The sequence below is a fragment of the Rhizophagus irregularis genome, chromosome 28 (genome assembly GCF_026210795.1).
Source record: "Rhizophagus irregularis chromosome 28, complete sequence".
NCBI classification, from domain to species: Eukaryota; Fungi; Glomeromycota; class Glomeromycetes; order Glomerales; family Glomeraceae; genus Rhizophagus; species Rhizophagus irregularis.
Genome location: NC_089456.1, coordinates 216,940 through 234,315, shown reverse-complemented (window position 1 = coordinate 234,315; position 17,376 = coordinate 216,940). Strand labels below are relative to the sequence as shown.

Sequence of the window (17,376 nt, the reverse complement as noted above, 5' to 3'; positions counted from 1 at the left end):
GGAGGAAGAGAGGAAAGAGAACCAAAAGGAGAGACAGAGGGACTGACTATATTCTGAAAATGTGAAATGGCTGCATCTTTAATTTCATCAGAAGCAACTAACAATTTAGGGCAATCAGGAGTATCCACAACCAGGACTTGATCCAGGATAATGCATCATCTTTCTCGGTTTAAAGAACTGGAGATGAATTTGCCTTTATTTTCATAGAAATTAATATTCCTTTCTGAAATGGCTGATTTCATATAAGCGGTCTTGAATTTATCAAATTCTAAGGCATTACTAGCCGAAAGGAACCGCTTAAGCTTTCGTAAAGATTTTTGAAATTGAATTAAAAATTCATGATAAGAGAAGTTCGAAGAGTCAAAAATCATCAAAAGTTGAGAAGGATGCGAAAGACCATTAAGGAGACCAGACTGATTAAGAAACAATTCTTTAAAGGCAGGTTCAAAATTGATAAAAAAGTGTAACCACGATACGTTTAATCGGGAAATGGAGATCAATTTCTGTAAGGATATGGTAAAATGATCGAGACTATGACTCAAATGAATATAAGGCTGTAACTCGTGAGGAATAGTTTTGGGTTTCATCAAAGAGATAGTTTTCCTGGAAAAATGAGAGCGTGCGGCTGAAAGTAGAACAGTCTTGAACTTATGCCAAATTTGATTTAGGGTTGAACTAGAAGAGAAGGAAAGCATATCAAGCAACAAAGAGGAGACTGTGGCAGTGAAAGCTTCCTTTTGACTGGTACTGGCAGAATAAAAATTGAAGCAGGTACGGCTACATTGTCATTGCTTAAGGTAACTAGGTGCATGTTGGTCTCAAAGCGTAAGGAAATCAAAATGCGCTGTAATTAAAAAATGATCAGTAGGAAAACTATCCGTTAAATCAGAAACGGAAGACCAGAGATGAGGGATTGGGAAAGAGATAGAACTCCAAATATAATCAAGTCGAGACAGAGAACCAGAACTTGTAGATCGAAAAGTAGGCTAAAGATGAAGTGAATCTCTATCAATTTCACATAAATCGTCAAATTGTTGCTCGTGAAATATTTTAAAAAGAGGATTCATAGGAGATGAGCCAGGATGATTGGCAGAAATTTGTGTCATAAAATGGTCATAGTCCACATTCAAATCTCCACCCAGGAGAACATAATGATTAAAAAGTCGAGCAGAGCAGATCCATGATATAACAGTGGAGTGACAATCAGCAATGATTGCACGATTCGAAGAATTAGCAGGAGGAATATAGCCACCAATGTAGTGTTTGTATCCAGATATCATCCAGATAAATAAATCCGTCTCCGTTAAGAATTTTCAAATCCGGTTATCTGATAAAATATTTTTTACAAATCCGGATATCCATCCAGATTAATCTGTGATCTTCGTGGATGTCTAACGGGTCATTAGTGAGTTTATACCCGGATAAAATCCGTGAACTTAATATAATTTATTGTATTTATACATATATCATTAATATTGTATAATAATTTGTAAATATAAAAAAAATAAAATTTATCTCAAAAGCATGAATTTATTTGTGTAATTTATATAAGGTATAGTTTAAACATCAATAGGAGTAGTAGTTAATTGTTGAGCTGGGTGAATATTAGCAAAATGGACTATTCCGTTTTAAGAATATAACACGACTAAATAACTCAGGTTTCATTCATATTTTCTTAACAGTTAAAAGATTTCCCGCGTCTGAGAACAGTCATTCTGAGGGAGTAGATGCCGCATTTGGAGAGGAAGAAGTCAAAAAAGAAGTAATATCGCTTTTGCGCTGTGTCATACTAAAAAATGGAGTATTACAAATGACGATAAGCAAGATAAAAAGTGGTTTAACGCGTTTTAGTATTTTTATTACTTGGTGATTCATGTAGCAAAATATTGGACATTGAGACAATTATTACTACATTGTACAGATTGGCATTTAATATTTCTTAAAATGTATTGATCTGCTAAGGGCAATGACAGATATTACCTAATATTAGGTAATATCTGTCATTGCCCTAACATAAACGGATATATCTGGAGGATCCGTTTAGACTAAAATTGTATCCGGATAACGTCAACTCAAAAAAACCTTTATCTGGATACCCACTTCTTACCGGATATCCATTAATACAACCAGATTTGCTATATCCAGATACAAACACTACACCAATGAGTAGAATGTTGCATTTGCCTGGAAGTTGCATGGTTAAACTAATCAATCTGTCGATAAAAAATTTCTTTTTAATAACATATATAGCTAAAGAGGAATGTAAAATAATGCCAACACCAGAATGACGATTAGTGGTAGGGGAATGGGTAAACCAAGATTGAAATTTATAGGAGGACAGACAAGGGTTACAAATGTAACGATGGGCAGGAGAACATAAATTAGTTTCGGTTAAAATAATACCATGCAAAGCATGGGACAAAAGAATTGAAAAAAGATTTAATTGTTTGGTTGGGCTAACTAACGAACGAACATTAAGGGATCCCAACCGTAAAATATTTGAAGAGGATAAGCTAGTAGAATGGGTAGAAGGAACAACATGAAATGAGAAAGAAGAATTATTAAAAAAATCAATGCGATCTGAACCATCAGCAGAAAAAGGGTCCTGTCCTGCTGTACCATATTATGAGTGTTGTCACTTATTAAAATATATTAAGGGGGATCAGGAATTAGTTCCAACCACCTGACTGTTAAATAGCAGGGAGGAAGTGATATAATTACGATTATCAGGCGCTGTTGTTATTCCTGGGAAGGGGATAAACCGTCAAGCTTAGTGAGAATAAAGTCAAGTTGACCGTGAATAATTTGTTGAGTGGAAGTAATACTATCAAGTTCCTTATTGAAATCAATAGGTTGGGAATGATGAGGAGCATACTTAGGTTGCAAAACAGCAGAAGTGGAGAAGGGTATGTGCCGGGAGGATAGAACATTAGCAGGTCCATCATGAGAAAAAGATGTCTCAGGTGAAATATGCATTATCATGTTTAGTGTGGATGACTGTTGTTCAGGGGCAGAAGTGCAGTCAGCGTCATTCCAATTATACATTTCTTCATGAGATTCACGATGTGAATCCTGGTTTTCTTGGAAGGCGTCATAAGATTCGTATGTTGAGTAGGAAGCATCGTTCGGGAAAACAGTATTTTCAAGTTCTACGATACGTTGTTTATGACTCTCGAGCTGAGCAGAAAACTAGGGTTGGTAAAGTCCTTATTTCGGACCTAAAGACTCAGTCCTAAGACTGAGTCTGCAGATCTTTAAGTCCGATTTTTTAGACTAATAAGGAGTTAGTCTTAAATGAGTCCTAACCAATAAAAAGGGTTCTTACATTTGGTATATATATTACACGGTATTTTTAATTTTTGTTGTACAAACTTATACAATGAGTTTAGATGACGCGTTCGATTTTGTTGACTTGGAGAGTGATGACATTTTGGAAAACATATTACATATTGAAGAAAGTTCTCAAAAAACTTCATCTCTATGGAATTATGTAGATTGCAAAAGCCCAGCTCACCTGGGAGTACCTGTATGCAAAAGGTGCAATTATGTATTTTCTATTAAGTCAAGTAATTCTACTATTGAACAGCATCTTTTAAATAAGCACAACATAATAATTCCAAAGGTCAGAAAGCAAACAACATTAAATTTCAAATGTACAGACCCTTGGCCTGCAAAAGAAAAATTAGAGCGAGATAAAGCAGTTGTTATTTGGATTATTGATAACCAACAACCTTTTAGTGTTGTGGAAAATGAAAATTTTATTGAAATGATGCATATTTTCGATCCTTGTTACAAAATTACTGATCGACATCAAATAAAAGAAATGATTATTGATGAATTTAATGAACGTCATTCTAATATTGGCTATGATTTACAAAAAATATCCAGCAAAGTTTCCTTCACTGCCGATATGTGAACATCAACTATAAGTAGCGAAGCATACCTTGGCCTAACAATTCACTATATTGACCAAAATTGGGTTCTTCGGCATTTTTTACTTGATATTATTCCCTTTAAAGTTCGTCATACAGGAATCAATATGGCAGTAGCAATCACTAATGTTCTTAATGAATTCAACTTAGCAGATAAAGCATTAGCACTTACTACAGATAATGAATCTGCGATGTTAGTATGTGGACGAAAATTATCAAAAGAATTTGAAAAAGAATTAAATAATCTTACCTTCAGCCATTATCGTTGTTCAGCACATATACTTAACCTTGCAGTTAAACAAGGTATGGAAATAGTTGATCAAAAAATAGTAGAAGTGTGACAACTAATGTCAAAAATTAAAAATTCAGTCTTAATTACGTGAATTATGTGTTATAGAGAAACTTGAGTACCTTCAGCCAGAAATAGATATAGAAACGAGGTGGAATTCCACTTATTACATGCTTTGTAAGTTACAGCGAATGGAAACGGCATTGAAAATGCTTGCAGCTAAACATGATAGTGTGCGTGAATTAATGCCGAATGTTGAAGCATGGACGAAAATAAAAATAAAAATGAAATAATATTTTTTTTTCAATAACAAATTTCTTTTTTTTTCGTTATTACTACTTACAAAATTAAATCCTTTTTAATTATTAATAAAGGAAACAGTGATCGTTTTAGAACCCCTTGAAAGAGCAACAAAAAATCTCTCAGGATCATTGTACCCAACTATTGCTGATGTTCGATTTTACTTTAATGAAATTCGTGATCATTTAAAGTATTGTGTGGAAAAGGAGGATGGATTCGGACAATACGCTTCAATAAATGAAAAACTTAAAGAATACTGGTTAATTATTGATAATAATACTACCATCTCATCAATATTAAACTCCCGAAATAAAATTTCTCTTTTTGAACCAGGTGAACTAATGACAAATGCTATTGCCACCTTACGTGAACAATTTTCCTTCTATCTTTCCCAAAAGCCACAATTACAAACTTCCCTTCCTTCTACATCATCACGAGAATAATTTTGTCAACTAAAAAAACGTCACATACGAGTAACTGCTAAAACAATACTACCACCCTCACCTAGCCCTGATTTTGCTGAAATAGAAAGATATCTAGTTTTGCCATGTGATGAAAATGTGAAAGCACTTCTTTAGTGGCAAGCCCACTCCACTGAATTTCTGGTACTTTCACTAATGGCAAAAGACTACTTAGCAATACAATCCACAAGTGTAGTCTGTGAACAAGCATTTTCTGTTGCAGGCAATACAATTACTAAAGTTCGAAATCGTTTATGTCCTGAGACTGCAAGAGCATCGTTATGTACAAAAAGTTGGGTTGAGAATAATATTGGTGAACAAATTCGGTTGAAGTAATATATGTTTTATTTGTTAAACGCAGTATTTAGTATTACGTTGTATAACATATTAACATATGATCAATTGATCATCATTTATACAAATAAAACTTTTAGTATATTTTTTTTGAGTTTTTTGAGTTTTTTTATAATGTTTTTATATTAATTTTAAGGAAAACGCATATACGATAGAAAAAAAAGAAATTTTATACAGAATTATAATAAATGATATACGTTAAACTGGTTTAGGACTGAGTCTTAGGATCTAGTCCAGAACTGGACTTGGTTGGACACAAGTCCTAGACAGGACCCCGGATATCTAATATAAAGGTCATAATGGACTTTTGGCCAAAAACACCCCTTTTTGCTAAAACTCAAAAAATCGTTTTTTGTAAATATCTCAGCATCCAGTAATTCAATTTTAATGAACTTTTTTTTTATTTTGTAGCCCTCATTTAGCTCTACAATTTAAAAAAAAGTTCATCAAAATTGGACTACTGGATGCCGAGATATTTACAAAAACACTTTTGATTTTTTTCCCCCGAAAAATGGGCCAAAAATCAATGCCGAAAGTGTGACTTATGACCTGTTTTGGAGATATCCGGGGTCCTTCCTAGACTAATCATATATGGACTTAGTTTGTAGGTCCATCGGATAGGACTTGCAAGTCTTAGGACTAAAACCGGACTAGGACTGACTTTACCAACCCTACAGAAAACCAATCAACTCTTTCATCCAGAGAGTGAATTGTAGTAGAAAGATCCAAAATTTGTTGTCGGAGAGCAGCTACTTCTTCCGGAGTGATACCAGGATTGGTGAGTGTAATTAAGGGCTGTCTTATAGGTTGTGATTGTTCAGTACGGGAAGATGAAGGACCAGCGGAAGAATGAGTAACAAGAATGTATCCTTGTTTAGGTTGACGAATGTCGTTTGATCTGTTCCCATTATTTCGAGCAGAACGAAAGGGACTTGAATGGAAACGTGATCGTGAAGAAGAACGTTGAGAGGATTGATCCTTAGCGCAGCCTTTTTGAGGGCCAGTTCTAAAACGGGAATATAATTTATCGAGCTGCGCAGAAGATTTGTTGGTAGGACGGGAAGAGCACTGCGATGGAGAGCAGCCCAATCAGCCGCACATGTGGCAGAGATTCTTGACATCATTGGAAGAGTGCCAGGTAAGGCCTCGATTCTTGAATGAGACAGTCAATTCTAGAGCCGAATTAAGGGTTTCCTGTGAAAAGAAGTTCATGTATACATAGGGCTTAGGTTTGTAGGAAGTATAGGAAAGGGGAATATTAATTGCTTTGGCTGAGATTTGATTGGCAATGTCGGCCAAATCTGCTTTGATATTTTTAGGAATTCCAGCAAGAACTGCCACGTGTTGTCTTCGGGCATCACGTTGGACTTTTGAGTAAGAAGCTGGACAAACGCGTAGGGAGTTACTGAGGCATAAAATCGCCCACGTGTCATCAAATTGGGCGATCAGATCAGCAGTGCTAAATTGAACTATAGCAGTGTAGTAATGATTCCAAAGGGAAAGATTACAACGCACAACAGAACCATAACGGGAGAAGGCAGAGTGTACTTGTGTTTCAGTAAGAAACAAAGGAATATCAGTAACGAACAAAGACTTGGCTTTAACGTTTCTTTTCACATCTGCAGGGGAGTATTGTACAAAAACCAAATCGAAAAGATCAGCGCATGGACCAGAGGTGGAAGAAGTAAAATCGGCTTGTGCAAAAAAGGAGACAAGGATTCTTTTCTTGTCACCAGATCCTTCACAACGTGCACGAGAACCATAAGAGGAAAGTTTGGAGAAGGCACGATCTACTTCGTCGTACATAACACGGTTAGTAGTAAATTTAGATTTGAACGTGTCAGGCGCATCGCGTAAATATGCCGCAGCATAATAACGAGAGGAGGTAGACTGCACTGAGACCTTGGAAGCGTCAGAAGAAAAAGCGCAGGTTGGGTTAAAAAAGTCAACAGCTTTGCCTTTACCACTGGTATCAGAAGGAGCATGGATAGAGGCGTCAACAGTTTCAACAGGAGTAGTAGTATTTTGGGCCGAGGTAATCACTTGGACTTTGTTGATAGGAAAGCCAGAAGGAATGGTGGAAATAAAGTTAGGAGCAGGAGCAGAGGGCGAAGTTATATCAACATTCATAGCGTCGTCAGAGACAGTACGCGAACATTTGTTAGGCGCGCTAACGGTATTAGTGGGAGACAAAAGACGGTCTCCAGAAGGAGCAGAAGTGTCAGGACGCGGTGGCAGCAGAATATCTGGGTTAATAATGGAGGGAGCTGGAGGTGTAGATATAGTATAAAGCTCAGTAAAGAGAAAAGCAACTGGGGAAATATTAGTATTTTGAACAAGTACTTAGAAATTTTTGAACGAAAATTTCAAAAATAAATTTTATTAGTAATTTCAAAAATCAGGGAAAGAGTTGCGTAGATTCTCACACACAACTCACATTTAAGTTTGTATAGAGTTTATATTAAAATTTTTCAAAAGTTGTGTATTACAGGGGGTATTTTCAAAATTTTGTTATTCTACATACCCCTATTTTTAACACAACCAGTGATTCAATTTTAATAAAATATATATCATTAGATTTGTCTTGATGAAAGAATTCTAATAATAGTAGAAATGACTTTTTTGTAAGAAATAAGACTTGAACATTGACAATAACAGCTTAAATATTATTCGCAAAAAAAGATTGACAGTTATGCTTTTCTTAAAATGTCTGAGCAGAAGCTCAAAAATTATGTATTAAAGATGAACTTACTGTAAAGCTTATGGCTAAACAGATGTATATTGCAGGAATTATTAAAGATTTTTAATATATAATTTTTATTATAATTATTTTTTTTATGTACTGTATATCTTATCAATTACCAGTATATTTAATTTTACTTTTAATGGTTAATAAGATAATTTATAATAAATTTCATTAATTTCTATTTAGATAATTCACAATATTGTTCAAATATTTTTCCTTCTAAATACTTACATTATTTTTTATTATTAAGTGAAAATATTATATAAATATTGACTAAATTTTTAGAATTCATTAAATCCAGTTTATTAATTACTATTTTAAATGTAACTTTTTTATTTATACTATATCTATCACAATAACAATACTTTATTAGAATTTTGTTTGATTCATATGTTTTTTTAACAGTTATGAATATTTGTAATAGAAATTTGAACTGTTTTCTGATTAATTCAACCAAATAATAGTTGCTAACTTACCACAATTTTCAATAATAATTGGATTCTTAATTATTATTATTTTTTTTTTTTGCTGCAGCACATATAGATCTTTATTAAGATTTTAAAAAAATAAGTTTATACAATACACGTAAAACTAACATAAATCCTAATTTAGTAAAGAACTTTACCACCCGCTAACTTCAGCGAAGCAACCATGTGTGTACTGTCAGTGAAGGACTTAGGTTAGGGGAGTAAATCTGCCTTGTAGGCATTTTTTCTTAGAGAGATCCCCTCTTTCCAGTTTACACCATGAGTGTTCCCAAAAACTCATTAAAGTTGCTTGTCTAAATCTCTTCAAAATCCTACGATTAGTTTCGTCAAAATTTTACTATAGATTTATTATAGTTTCGGCAGAGTTTTGGCAGTTTCAGCATTTATAATAAGTTTTGGCAGTTTCGCCTTTCTCCAAAGTTTTGCCAGTTTTTTAATATAACTTTAATATAGTTTTAGCAGAATTTCACTTTTCGGCGAAATGCTATCTTACTTAAACCTTTAGGTTTCGGCAAGCAACCTTAAAACTCACTACTACTGCAGACGAAACCCATTCAAACAAAATGAAGTAAAAGGAGCAAAAACAATAAGTCAGGATAAAAAAAAAAATTAAAATAAGGGTAACTAACATAAAATATTAGTATTCTACAGATACGAAGTCTACTATACTGTCTATCGCAGTGCAGCCATAGTCGCTAGTAAACGGTCATCCCATCCAGTTCTTCGCCTTCTTAATAGTAAACGAATTTTGGCCAGTAAAGTGAGCTTTTCAGATTCACTACCGTCCAAACCTTTCTTCATGTTTTTTAGAGTATAGGAAACAAATTTCTTTCCGATAGACTTGCTCATCTTAATCTTGTTATCTGTCGTATTTGGTTTAATCTTATTAGCTAAATCTTAGTTCTGCTTCTGATTACAGCCACTTTTTGATGATCGATTACAACCTTTAGATAGTTGAGGTGAGAAGTACCTAGTCCAAATACCTTCATATTCTTGCAAGTTCAACTTGGTATTCGTGATTTATCTAAATCTGCCTAATTTTTGTAATACGTAATGAGCTTGCAGATACTTTTCTTCTGAATTATCTTAAAAGCTTTGCATTCCAAATGGGATATAGGTGATTAAAAGAAATCTGAAGGATATAGCAATGAAGTAGTGATAGTTCCAGATATACTTCTCAGTGTAATTGATTTTCAAATGCTGTAATATTACGACACAATACCAAATTGCATATTGACGTAACGTAATTTATTTATACTGATGTAATTAATTTGCACTGATGTATTAAATTGTACTGACATAATTAATTTTATATTAGACGTAATTATTCAACAAGCTAAAAATAAAATTTTAAAAAATAATTCTTTGATACCACTCAAAGTATTTACTAATGGCTACAGCAAAATCATTTAAAATAAATATTTATTTTTGCTTTAATAGATCATTTGCTGATAAAAACATCATTGACTGATTCTTTATTCATAACACCATAGCCTTTCTAAGGCTATTCCTATAAAAATAAAGAAAAAAGAAACGTTAGAATAGTTCTTTTAAATTAATTTTACAAAACTCCCTTCTTTACACTTACCTGAGGTTTCCAAGATGTTCCCAAGTCATTCCCTACAAAAATAAAGGAAAAAAAAAATGTTAGAACGTTTCATTAAGTCAAATCACAAAAATTCCCTTTATTCAACTTACCTGAGGTTCTTAAAGACCGTTCCCAAGTCTTTTTTACAAAAATAAAGAAAAAAAAAACTTTAAAATGTTTCTTTTAAATTAATTTTACAAACTCTCTCCTTTCAACTTATCCGAGATTTCTAAGACATTCCTTAGCCATTTCTACAAAAATAAACAAAAAAAAAAAACTTTAGAATGTTTCTTTTAAGTTAATTTTCCAAACTTCCTCTATTCAACTTACTCGAGGTTCTTCAAGATTGTTTTCAAATCGTTCCCTACAAAAATAAAGAAAAAGAAACATTAGAATGTTTTTTACCCAAACTCCTCTTTAAAACTTTACCATTTTTTTATTTTTTCCTAAAATCTAAAAGTACATTTCCTACAAAAAAAAAACCAATCCCATTTTTTTTTAAGAAAAATTCGGTTTAAAAAAACCAAAAAATTGGTGATTAAATAAATATTTTATTTTATTTTTTTTAAAACTGTTTTTTTTTAGTTTTTAATAAACCAAAATTTAAAAAATTTTTTTTTTTATTATTTGGTTAACCAGATTTTTTAAACCAAAAAAAAGATTATCCATTAACAATCAGTGGTAAATCGGTATAAATCATATGACCAAAATCAGCTGATTAATCTGGATAATCTGGGAATGCCGTAATTAATTCAACAGGTTAATTTAATTACAGCATATCAGCATTTTCAAAATTTGTAACCGTAATTATTACGGTATATTATATCAGGTATAATGCTGTAATTAAATCAATTACGCTGAGAAGTATATTTGCAATATTATTTTAATTAATTTAATAAACAGAAAAATGTTGCGAAACATTTTTTCAAAGTAATTATAATTAAAAAATGTTTTTACACCATTTTTTATTATAGGATCAAATTGGATCAGACTAAAATAACTGGTCTGATCTGATTTGATCCTGGATTATTTTTTTAACATAAACCAGACTGAACCAAAATGAACCAATTTTTTAGTCTGATCCTAGGTTACTCCTCAACCTGAACCAATTTGGACCATTTAGAGCTTTATATTATATATATTTTTTACTTAGAATAATAGTAAAAAGCAGTTTATTAATGTAATTATATAACCTAATAATTTTTTTCCAATATGATATATTTATAGTAATCTCAAATATAATTAGTTTAATCTATAATGCTAATCAGAATTATAACTAGTAATTCTGATCAGTACTAAAATTACTATATTTAGTATATTACAAAAAGAACCAAAAAATCATTTAAATCACAAAAATATGTATAGTTAGTTCACTTAAAATAAATCTAATTTAGATCATCTAAAATGCTATTTATAATAACATTAAATATCATTGGAATTTTTTACAAATTTACAAATTTATTTAAAAATACTTTAATGAAGATAATAGATAAAAATGCAATTAGAATTAATTTAAAAAATAACAAAACAATCTATTATTATAAATTACAAATTTAATATAAATTAATATCTAATTATCAATAAACTTATTAACCTATTTTTAATTGACATTATAGAATCTCAATAAAAAATGATGAATGCTGATTAGAAACCATAATTAGGTTAGCTAAGATAAATATGCAGAAAAACTACTTAATTTTATTATATAATATTTCACCATTACCAAATCATTTTTTTTATAGCAAGGTATACCTAATAAATATAATTAGTAAAATACATAAATTTAATGTTTAGGATTAAAAACATAATATACTCCAACATTATTATGTTGAGGAGTTGATGGACTTCCCGGTGACATATGGTGCTGCATAGAAGCCATTGGGTGAGTTTGCATTGGCGTCATATGTCTAGGAGAGACAGAAATTGGATGCATTCCAGAATGAGTATGAGGAGTTTCTTGTGAGGAATAGTTATTAAATATACGTGTCTTGATCATTTCGATAATAGCACGAGATAATAAGATGGCGAGAACAATTGCAATCATGAAAAGCTTTAGTTATAGAAGAAAACGTTATTATTATGAATTATATATTGATCAAGTTTCGGAAAAACAAAGTAATAATTGACACACCATAGTTTTATATGAAAACTGTTCCATTAAATTGTTAATTATTTCACCTAATGCTTCGGCAGAGATTTTTGCCCTATTGTAAAATATTGAGTTAAACACAATTTGGCTGCCAGTTAATACAATTTGAACATAACATTACCTCGCAAGTACCGTCGGATCACGATTCATACATGTAATATTATATAATTAGTAGTATGGATAATAAATAAAATCAAAAAAAAATCAATGGTAACAAATAATTATCTAAAGGATATTTCTCCCATTGAGAACAAACCTTCTCTAACGCTGGGACCCGATCTCCCGGAGTACATCGATTGTCAAGGTAACTTTTTGAACATTCAGATATTGATCTATGCATTTCTTTCGATTTGAATTAAATATTAATAATAAAATTACTAGATTGACACTTTACATTGAATTTTTTTACCTTGCGAATATTCGTCCACTTTAATTTCTATTGCTTGTTGAATTGCCCAAAAAAATCGAAATACGTAATATGAGAATGCTATGATAAAGATTTTTGGTGCCATATCAAGGACGCTGAATTATAAACGAACAGATAAGTAAAATGTCAAATTTATTAGGCCACAATTTGACAATTTCTTACTGATTTATGAGGCGCACAAGATCACAACCTTCTGACTTTGGCTTCTAATATGGCATTGAAATATTATTATTATAGTTTTTCGTTAAAATGATTAATGTAACCATAATAATAACCCTACCTTAATATCACTATTTTCTGTCATATTTATACCTTCTTCAGGAAAATTGAAATGAGTATCTTCACTTGTAAAAGGTGGATTGTATTTTCTCTTTCCTTCTACTCGCTTTATTGCGTTTCCAGATATTGGTCGTACATTCTTTCTGAAATTTGGAGAATTTAAACGTTTCCAAGGGCTTTTAATGGGCTCGGGAAGGGCGAAAAGAAACGGCGGCCCATATCCAAATTTCTTATTGTGTTCTTCTGAAAAAGTAAAATTTGACGATGTAGAAGCATATTGTCCTAAATTGTAATATATTCGGCTTATTAAAATATTTTGAAAAGAACTTATAGTATATATAATTATCTTATAATAATTACGTTTCTTTGGACCATTATCTATTAATTTTTCATTCGAAGTATCGTAAGTTGTGGGTCTCAGTTCTAATTTTACGCGTTTTTCTTTTTCCATCGCAGAAAAATAACAAAAATACCGGTTTGAAAAAATAACTTCAGACACAGTTATAACTTTTTTAAGATACGCTATTTGATGATCACGTGATCAAGCTATATAGGCTAATATCAACAAATTCACCCAATAGAAATCAATCACATGACCACTTTTTAAACTGAAAATTATAGTATTAATTCAATTCATAATTGTTAATACATATGGGCATATTTTTATTATTAGTTTATTGTAGATTAAATTGAAATATTAGAAATTATCAGATTATTTTAATAATATTTTAAAAACTTGTTATATCTTTTTATTATTATTTTTTATTATTATTATTATTATTTTAATTATATTTATTATAATATAATATAAATCATGCTAATTTAAAACATATATTGATTTGGTTATAATAAATTTAACCAATTGATTCTGATAAGTGGTATATCAATAACATATTACTAAATTATTAAGTCTAACCAATTGTTCTTCAAATAAGGTTGCTAAATTCATTTTAGAATTTGATAAAAGTCTAAATCTTTATTAGAACTATTTAAACTATTGAAAAAATGTTTTGACATTGTCTAAACTCAATAATTGTCTAAATTTTTCAACATTGAATAAATCTGGTAACCAATTAAAAAAAGTTACCAATTAGGTAGGTATTTGATTGATCAGTGTTTTACTGATATAGTGCAACAAATGTACACAGTACATTAAATCTTAAATAGTTTTCACAACAAAGCCTTTTATAAACTTATTCAACTTAAACTATCATATAAAGAAAAACTGAAGAAACTAGAAATAGAAGAATAGGAGGAGTATATATATTTTATATTTGTACTTTTCTTTTTTATTAATATTTGAAAATACACTTTGAAAAATAAGTTAGAATAAACTGTGAAAAAAAAGTTAACTGACAAAAGCATGTGAACAATTAATAAATACATCCAATAGCAAGTTCACTATACAATCTACCTCAAATACAAATATGGAAATTATTGAAGAATTAAAACACTAATCAACAGTTGAACCAGAATTCCAAACAAAATATATATAGATTAAATGAAAAATTCAAAATTTACTAAAATCAATAAACAAATATTTTTCATATCTGCTAAGCAAACTTTTATCTAACCCATAAATTTTTTATATTGCTAAGTAACTTATTTTATGATATATATGATTATATAAAATTTTTTTTATAAAATATGTATATAAAAAAAAACTAAAAAAAACAAAAATTTTTGAAATAATGTATAGATAAAGCTATTATTATTTTTTTTGTAATTTTAGATACTTTAGTTAAAAGAAATATTTAAAATTTTCTTAAATGAAGTTGTTCAGCAGTTTGAATTTACTTATATATAAATTTTTATTATAATTGAATAAATATTTATGGATTTATTCATATTTTTTATATAATATCACTAATATGCAAAATTTTTATTTTTAAAATTTTACTGTAAAATTTATCAAAAAAAATATTTTTAAAAAAGAAAAGTTATTTATAAATAGAATGAATTATTTTCATGTGAAAAATTTATTTGTTTATTTATATAATTATACTGCATATAGTCACATCACATTTACCTATACAATAGCAGTATTTTTATTCCTTTCTTTTTTCTTTCAGTTATTTATATATGATATAAACATTTAAACCACTTTTATTTATCAAAATCTTTATAAAAAAAGCATTTTTTATTTAATTTACTTTCTAAATATTCATTTTTTTTTTTCAATTAAAATTAACAGTAAATTTTAATATAATTCCTTATTTTTATTACTTTTAAATTTTTGAAATTTCAAAAGAAATTACAGACAGTTTTGGTTAAATTTTAGAAATATTTATTAACAATTAATATATTTTTTTTTATTTTAAAGACAATTATTTTAATGAAAAGTAACAATAAATATAATGTTCCAAATAGTAAAGGAAGTAGAGTAATTCAGAATAATAATACAAATTATAACGAAAGAGATAATAATTTAATAATTATTGAAAACGTATTACTAGGTAAAAGTTATTATCTTCCTATTATTATTTAACAGATCCATAAATTTTTGTGGCAATTTTATTTATATAACTTTACTTTTTTATATAACTACTTCTATTTTATTGATTATTTTTTATGTAATATATTTTTTTCAAAAGAAATTATCTTAAATATTTTTAATGTTAATAATTTATTATTTAAATAACCATTATTACTTTTTTTGATAATTATTAATGAATTTGTGAATAAATTTTTATTTTAAAAAATATGAAGTTTCATTATTTTGTTATTTTGTAAATGATTAACAAATCTACTAAAAATAAAATTTGATAGAATTAATTTCATTACTGAAAAATTTTAATTATTTCATTAAAATTCATTATTTTTTTTTTAATGTTAATTATTATCTTATATCATTTAATACTATTAAAGGAACAGAATTTATTAAATATAATGAATAATTAAAAATTTACATAGTGAACTCTTTCCACCAATCATATAGACCATTTTTTTATGAAATTTTAGCAATAATATTTTGAAAAAAAATCTATAAAATATGGCTTCTACTGCAACAAATATTACTTCTGGGGATATGAAAATACTTCTCAGTCTTTTTAATGACAAGACATTCCATATTTTATTTGAAAAAATGCTGCAAGTTCTTTGTTTTACTAGCACAATTAGGATAAGTCAAAACCTTTGAAAAAATTGAACCTGCTACATATAAGCATTTAAAGCAACTCAAAACTATATTTAAAGATAAACTACAAGAAGTGGATATTGAAAACTATGACAGCTTTTTGTTTCTTTTTTACACCTTCAAAAATCTTTGGGCTACACTTTTCTATGAGATATCAAAAAGCTTTATAAGAAAATTAAAAGAGGAAATACGAGAGCAATAAATAACAATAACTTCACTTAATAGGAATCCAGCTTCGGTTTGCTAGATGATTATTCAATAGATATAAAAATCATTGAAGAATTCAAATACCAATTTAGGGATAGGAATCGATTCTAAAATTAAGAATCGATTCTAGAATCGACTAATCGCGATTAATCATTTCTCAAGATTCGATTCTGAGATTCAATTTTCAGTTTCGATTAACCGATTCTAATCTATTTTCTGCATCATAAAAATATGATTTGTGGCGCCGTAAGTCATCACATATCTTTTATTTATTATTATTATTATTATTATTATTATTCTATAACTCTTTATTAGTATTAGTCATCCAAAATACAAATACAACTAGTCCCACTAATAATTATCCTATCTAAAAATAACCTAAATCTAAATTCCTACCCTATAATGATAATAAAACAACCGAAATAAAAAAATTATTTAATTAATCACATGACACCCTCTGATCAATTTTCTTTTTAACGTTAAGATTTTTGAAAAAGAAAATATTTCTATCCACAGTATTATAGTTATCCAAAATACAAATACAACTAGGGAAATTACACTCCCACTAATAATTATCCTATCTAAAAATAACCTAAATCTAAAACTCCTACCCTATAATGATAATAAAACAACCAAAATAAAAAATTATTTAATTAATCACATGACACCCTCTGATCAATTTTCTCTTACCTTTAACGTTAAGATTTTTGAAAAAGAAAATATTTCTATCTACAACTACGGAGAGAAAAAAACTTTACAAACAAAATACACTAATAATTTTACCCTCAATCATCCTTGCCCTAATGTATTAAATTTATACCTGTCTGGACAATCCTCACTGAAGATAATTCTTTTGCTTTTATTATCAGCATTTAAACGATCCCTATACAATTTGTTATTTTTATTTATCATCAAATATTATTAATTATTTATTTTAAAGATATTTATTTATTTTATTTATTTATCAAAAATACATAATACAAAAAATGTCATTGTTAAAAATATATATCAGATATGTTT

The 17,376-nt window shown here is 29.2% G+C and overlaps 4 protein-coding genes across 4 annotated transcripts; all 4 read right to left on the bottom strand.

The window, feature by feature from the left end:
• Positions 1–986: 986 nt before the first annotated feature.
• Positions 987–1,280, bottom strand: OCT59_018706 (uncharacterized protein; the record flags this gene model as incomplete). Its single annotated transcript, XM_066135571.1, has 1 exon — positions 987–1,280. One exon carries the CDS (start codon positions 1,278–1,280, stop codon positions 987–989), a length of 294 nt encoding a protein of 97 aa, XP_066004846.1.
• Positions 1,281–2,739: 1,459 nt separating this feature from the next.
• OCT59_018705 (uncharacterized protein) lies at positions 2,740–3,045 on the bottom strand (the record flags this gene model as incomplete). The annotated part of the gene is made up of 1 exon (XM_066135569.1): positions 2,740–3,045. The coding sequence occupies one exon, from the start codon at positions 3,043–3,045 to the stop codon at positions 2,740–2,742; it is 306 nt and encodes a 101-aa protein (XP_066004845.1).
• Positions 3,046–5,975: 2,930 nt separating this feature from the next.
• OCT59_018704 (uncharacterized protein) lies at positions 5,976–6,457 on the bottom strand (the record flags this gene model as incomplete). Its single annotated transcript, XM_066135568.1, has 2 exons — positions 5,976–6,325; positions 6,436–6,457. 2 exons carry the CDS (start codon positions 6,455–6,457, stop codon positions 5,976–5,978), a joined length of 372 nt encoding a protein of 123 aa, XP_066004844.1.
• A 5,275-nt stretch (positions 6,458–11,732) lies between these two features.
• OCT59_018703 (uncharacterized protein) lies at positions 11,733–13,492 on the bottom strand. The gene is made up of 8 exons (XM_025308603.2): positions 13,374–13,492; positions 13,015–13,295; positions 12,897–12,940; positions 12,717–12,829; positions 12,544–12,649; positions 12,429–12,461; positions 12,290–12,362; positions 11,733–12,208 (listed from the first exon to the last, which is right to left on the bottom strand). Exons 1-8 carry the CDS (start codon positions 13,462–13,464, stop codon positions 11,942–11,944), a joined length of 1,008 nt encoding a protein of 335 aa, XP_025185215.2. The 5' UTR covers positions 13,465–13,492; the 3' UTR covers positions 11,733–11,941.
• Positions 13,493–17,376: the final 3,884 nt, after the last annotated feature.

Coding starts and splice junctions, on each gene's coding strand:
- OCT59_018703 (XM_025308603.2), bottom strand. CDS start 13,464: ATGGAAAAAGAAAAACGCGTAAAATTAGAACTGAGACCCACAACTTAC. Junction 12,941..13,014: donor CAGAAAATAGTGATATTAAG/GTAGGGTTATTA, acceptor ATGCCATATTAG/AAGCCAAAGTCAGAAGGTTG. Junction 12,363..12,428: donor GATCCGACGGTACTTGCGAG/GTAATGTTATGT, acceptor ATTTTACAATAG/GGCAAAAATCTCTGCCGAAG.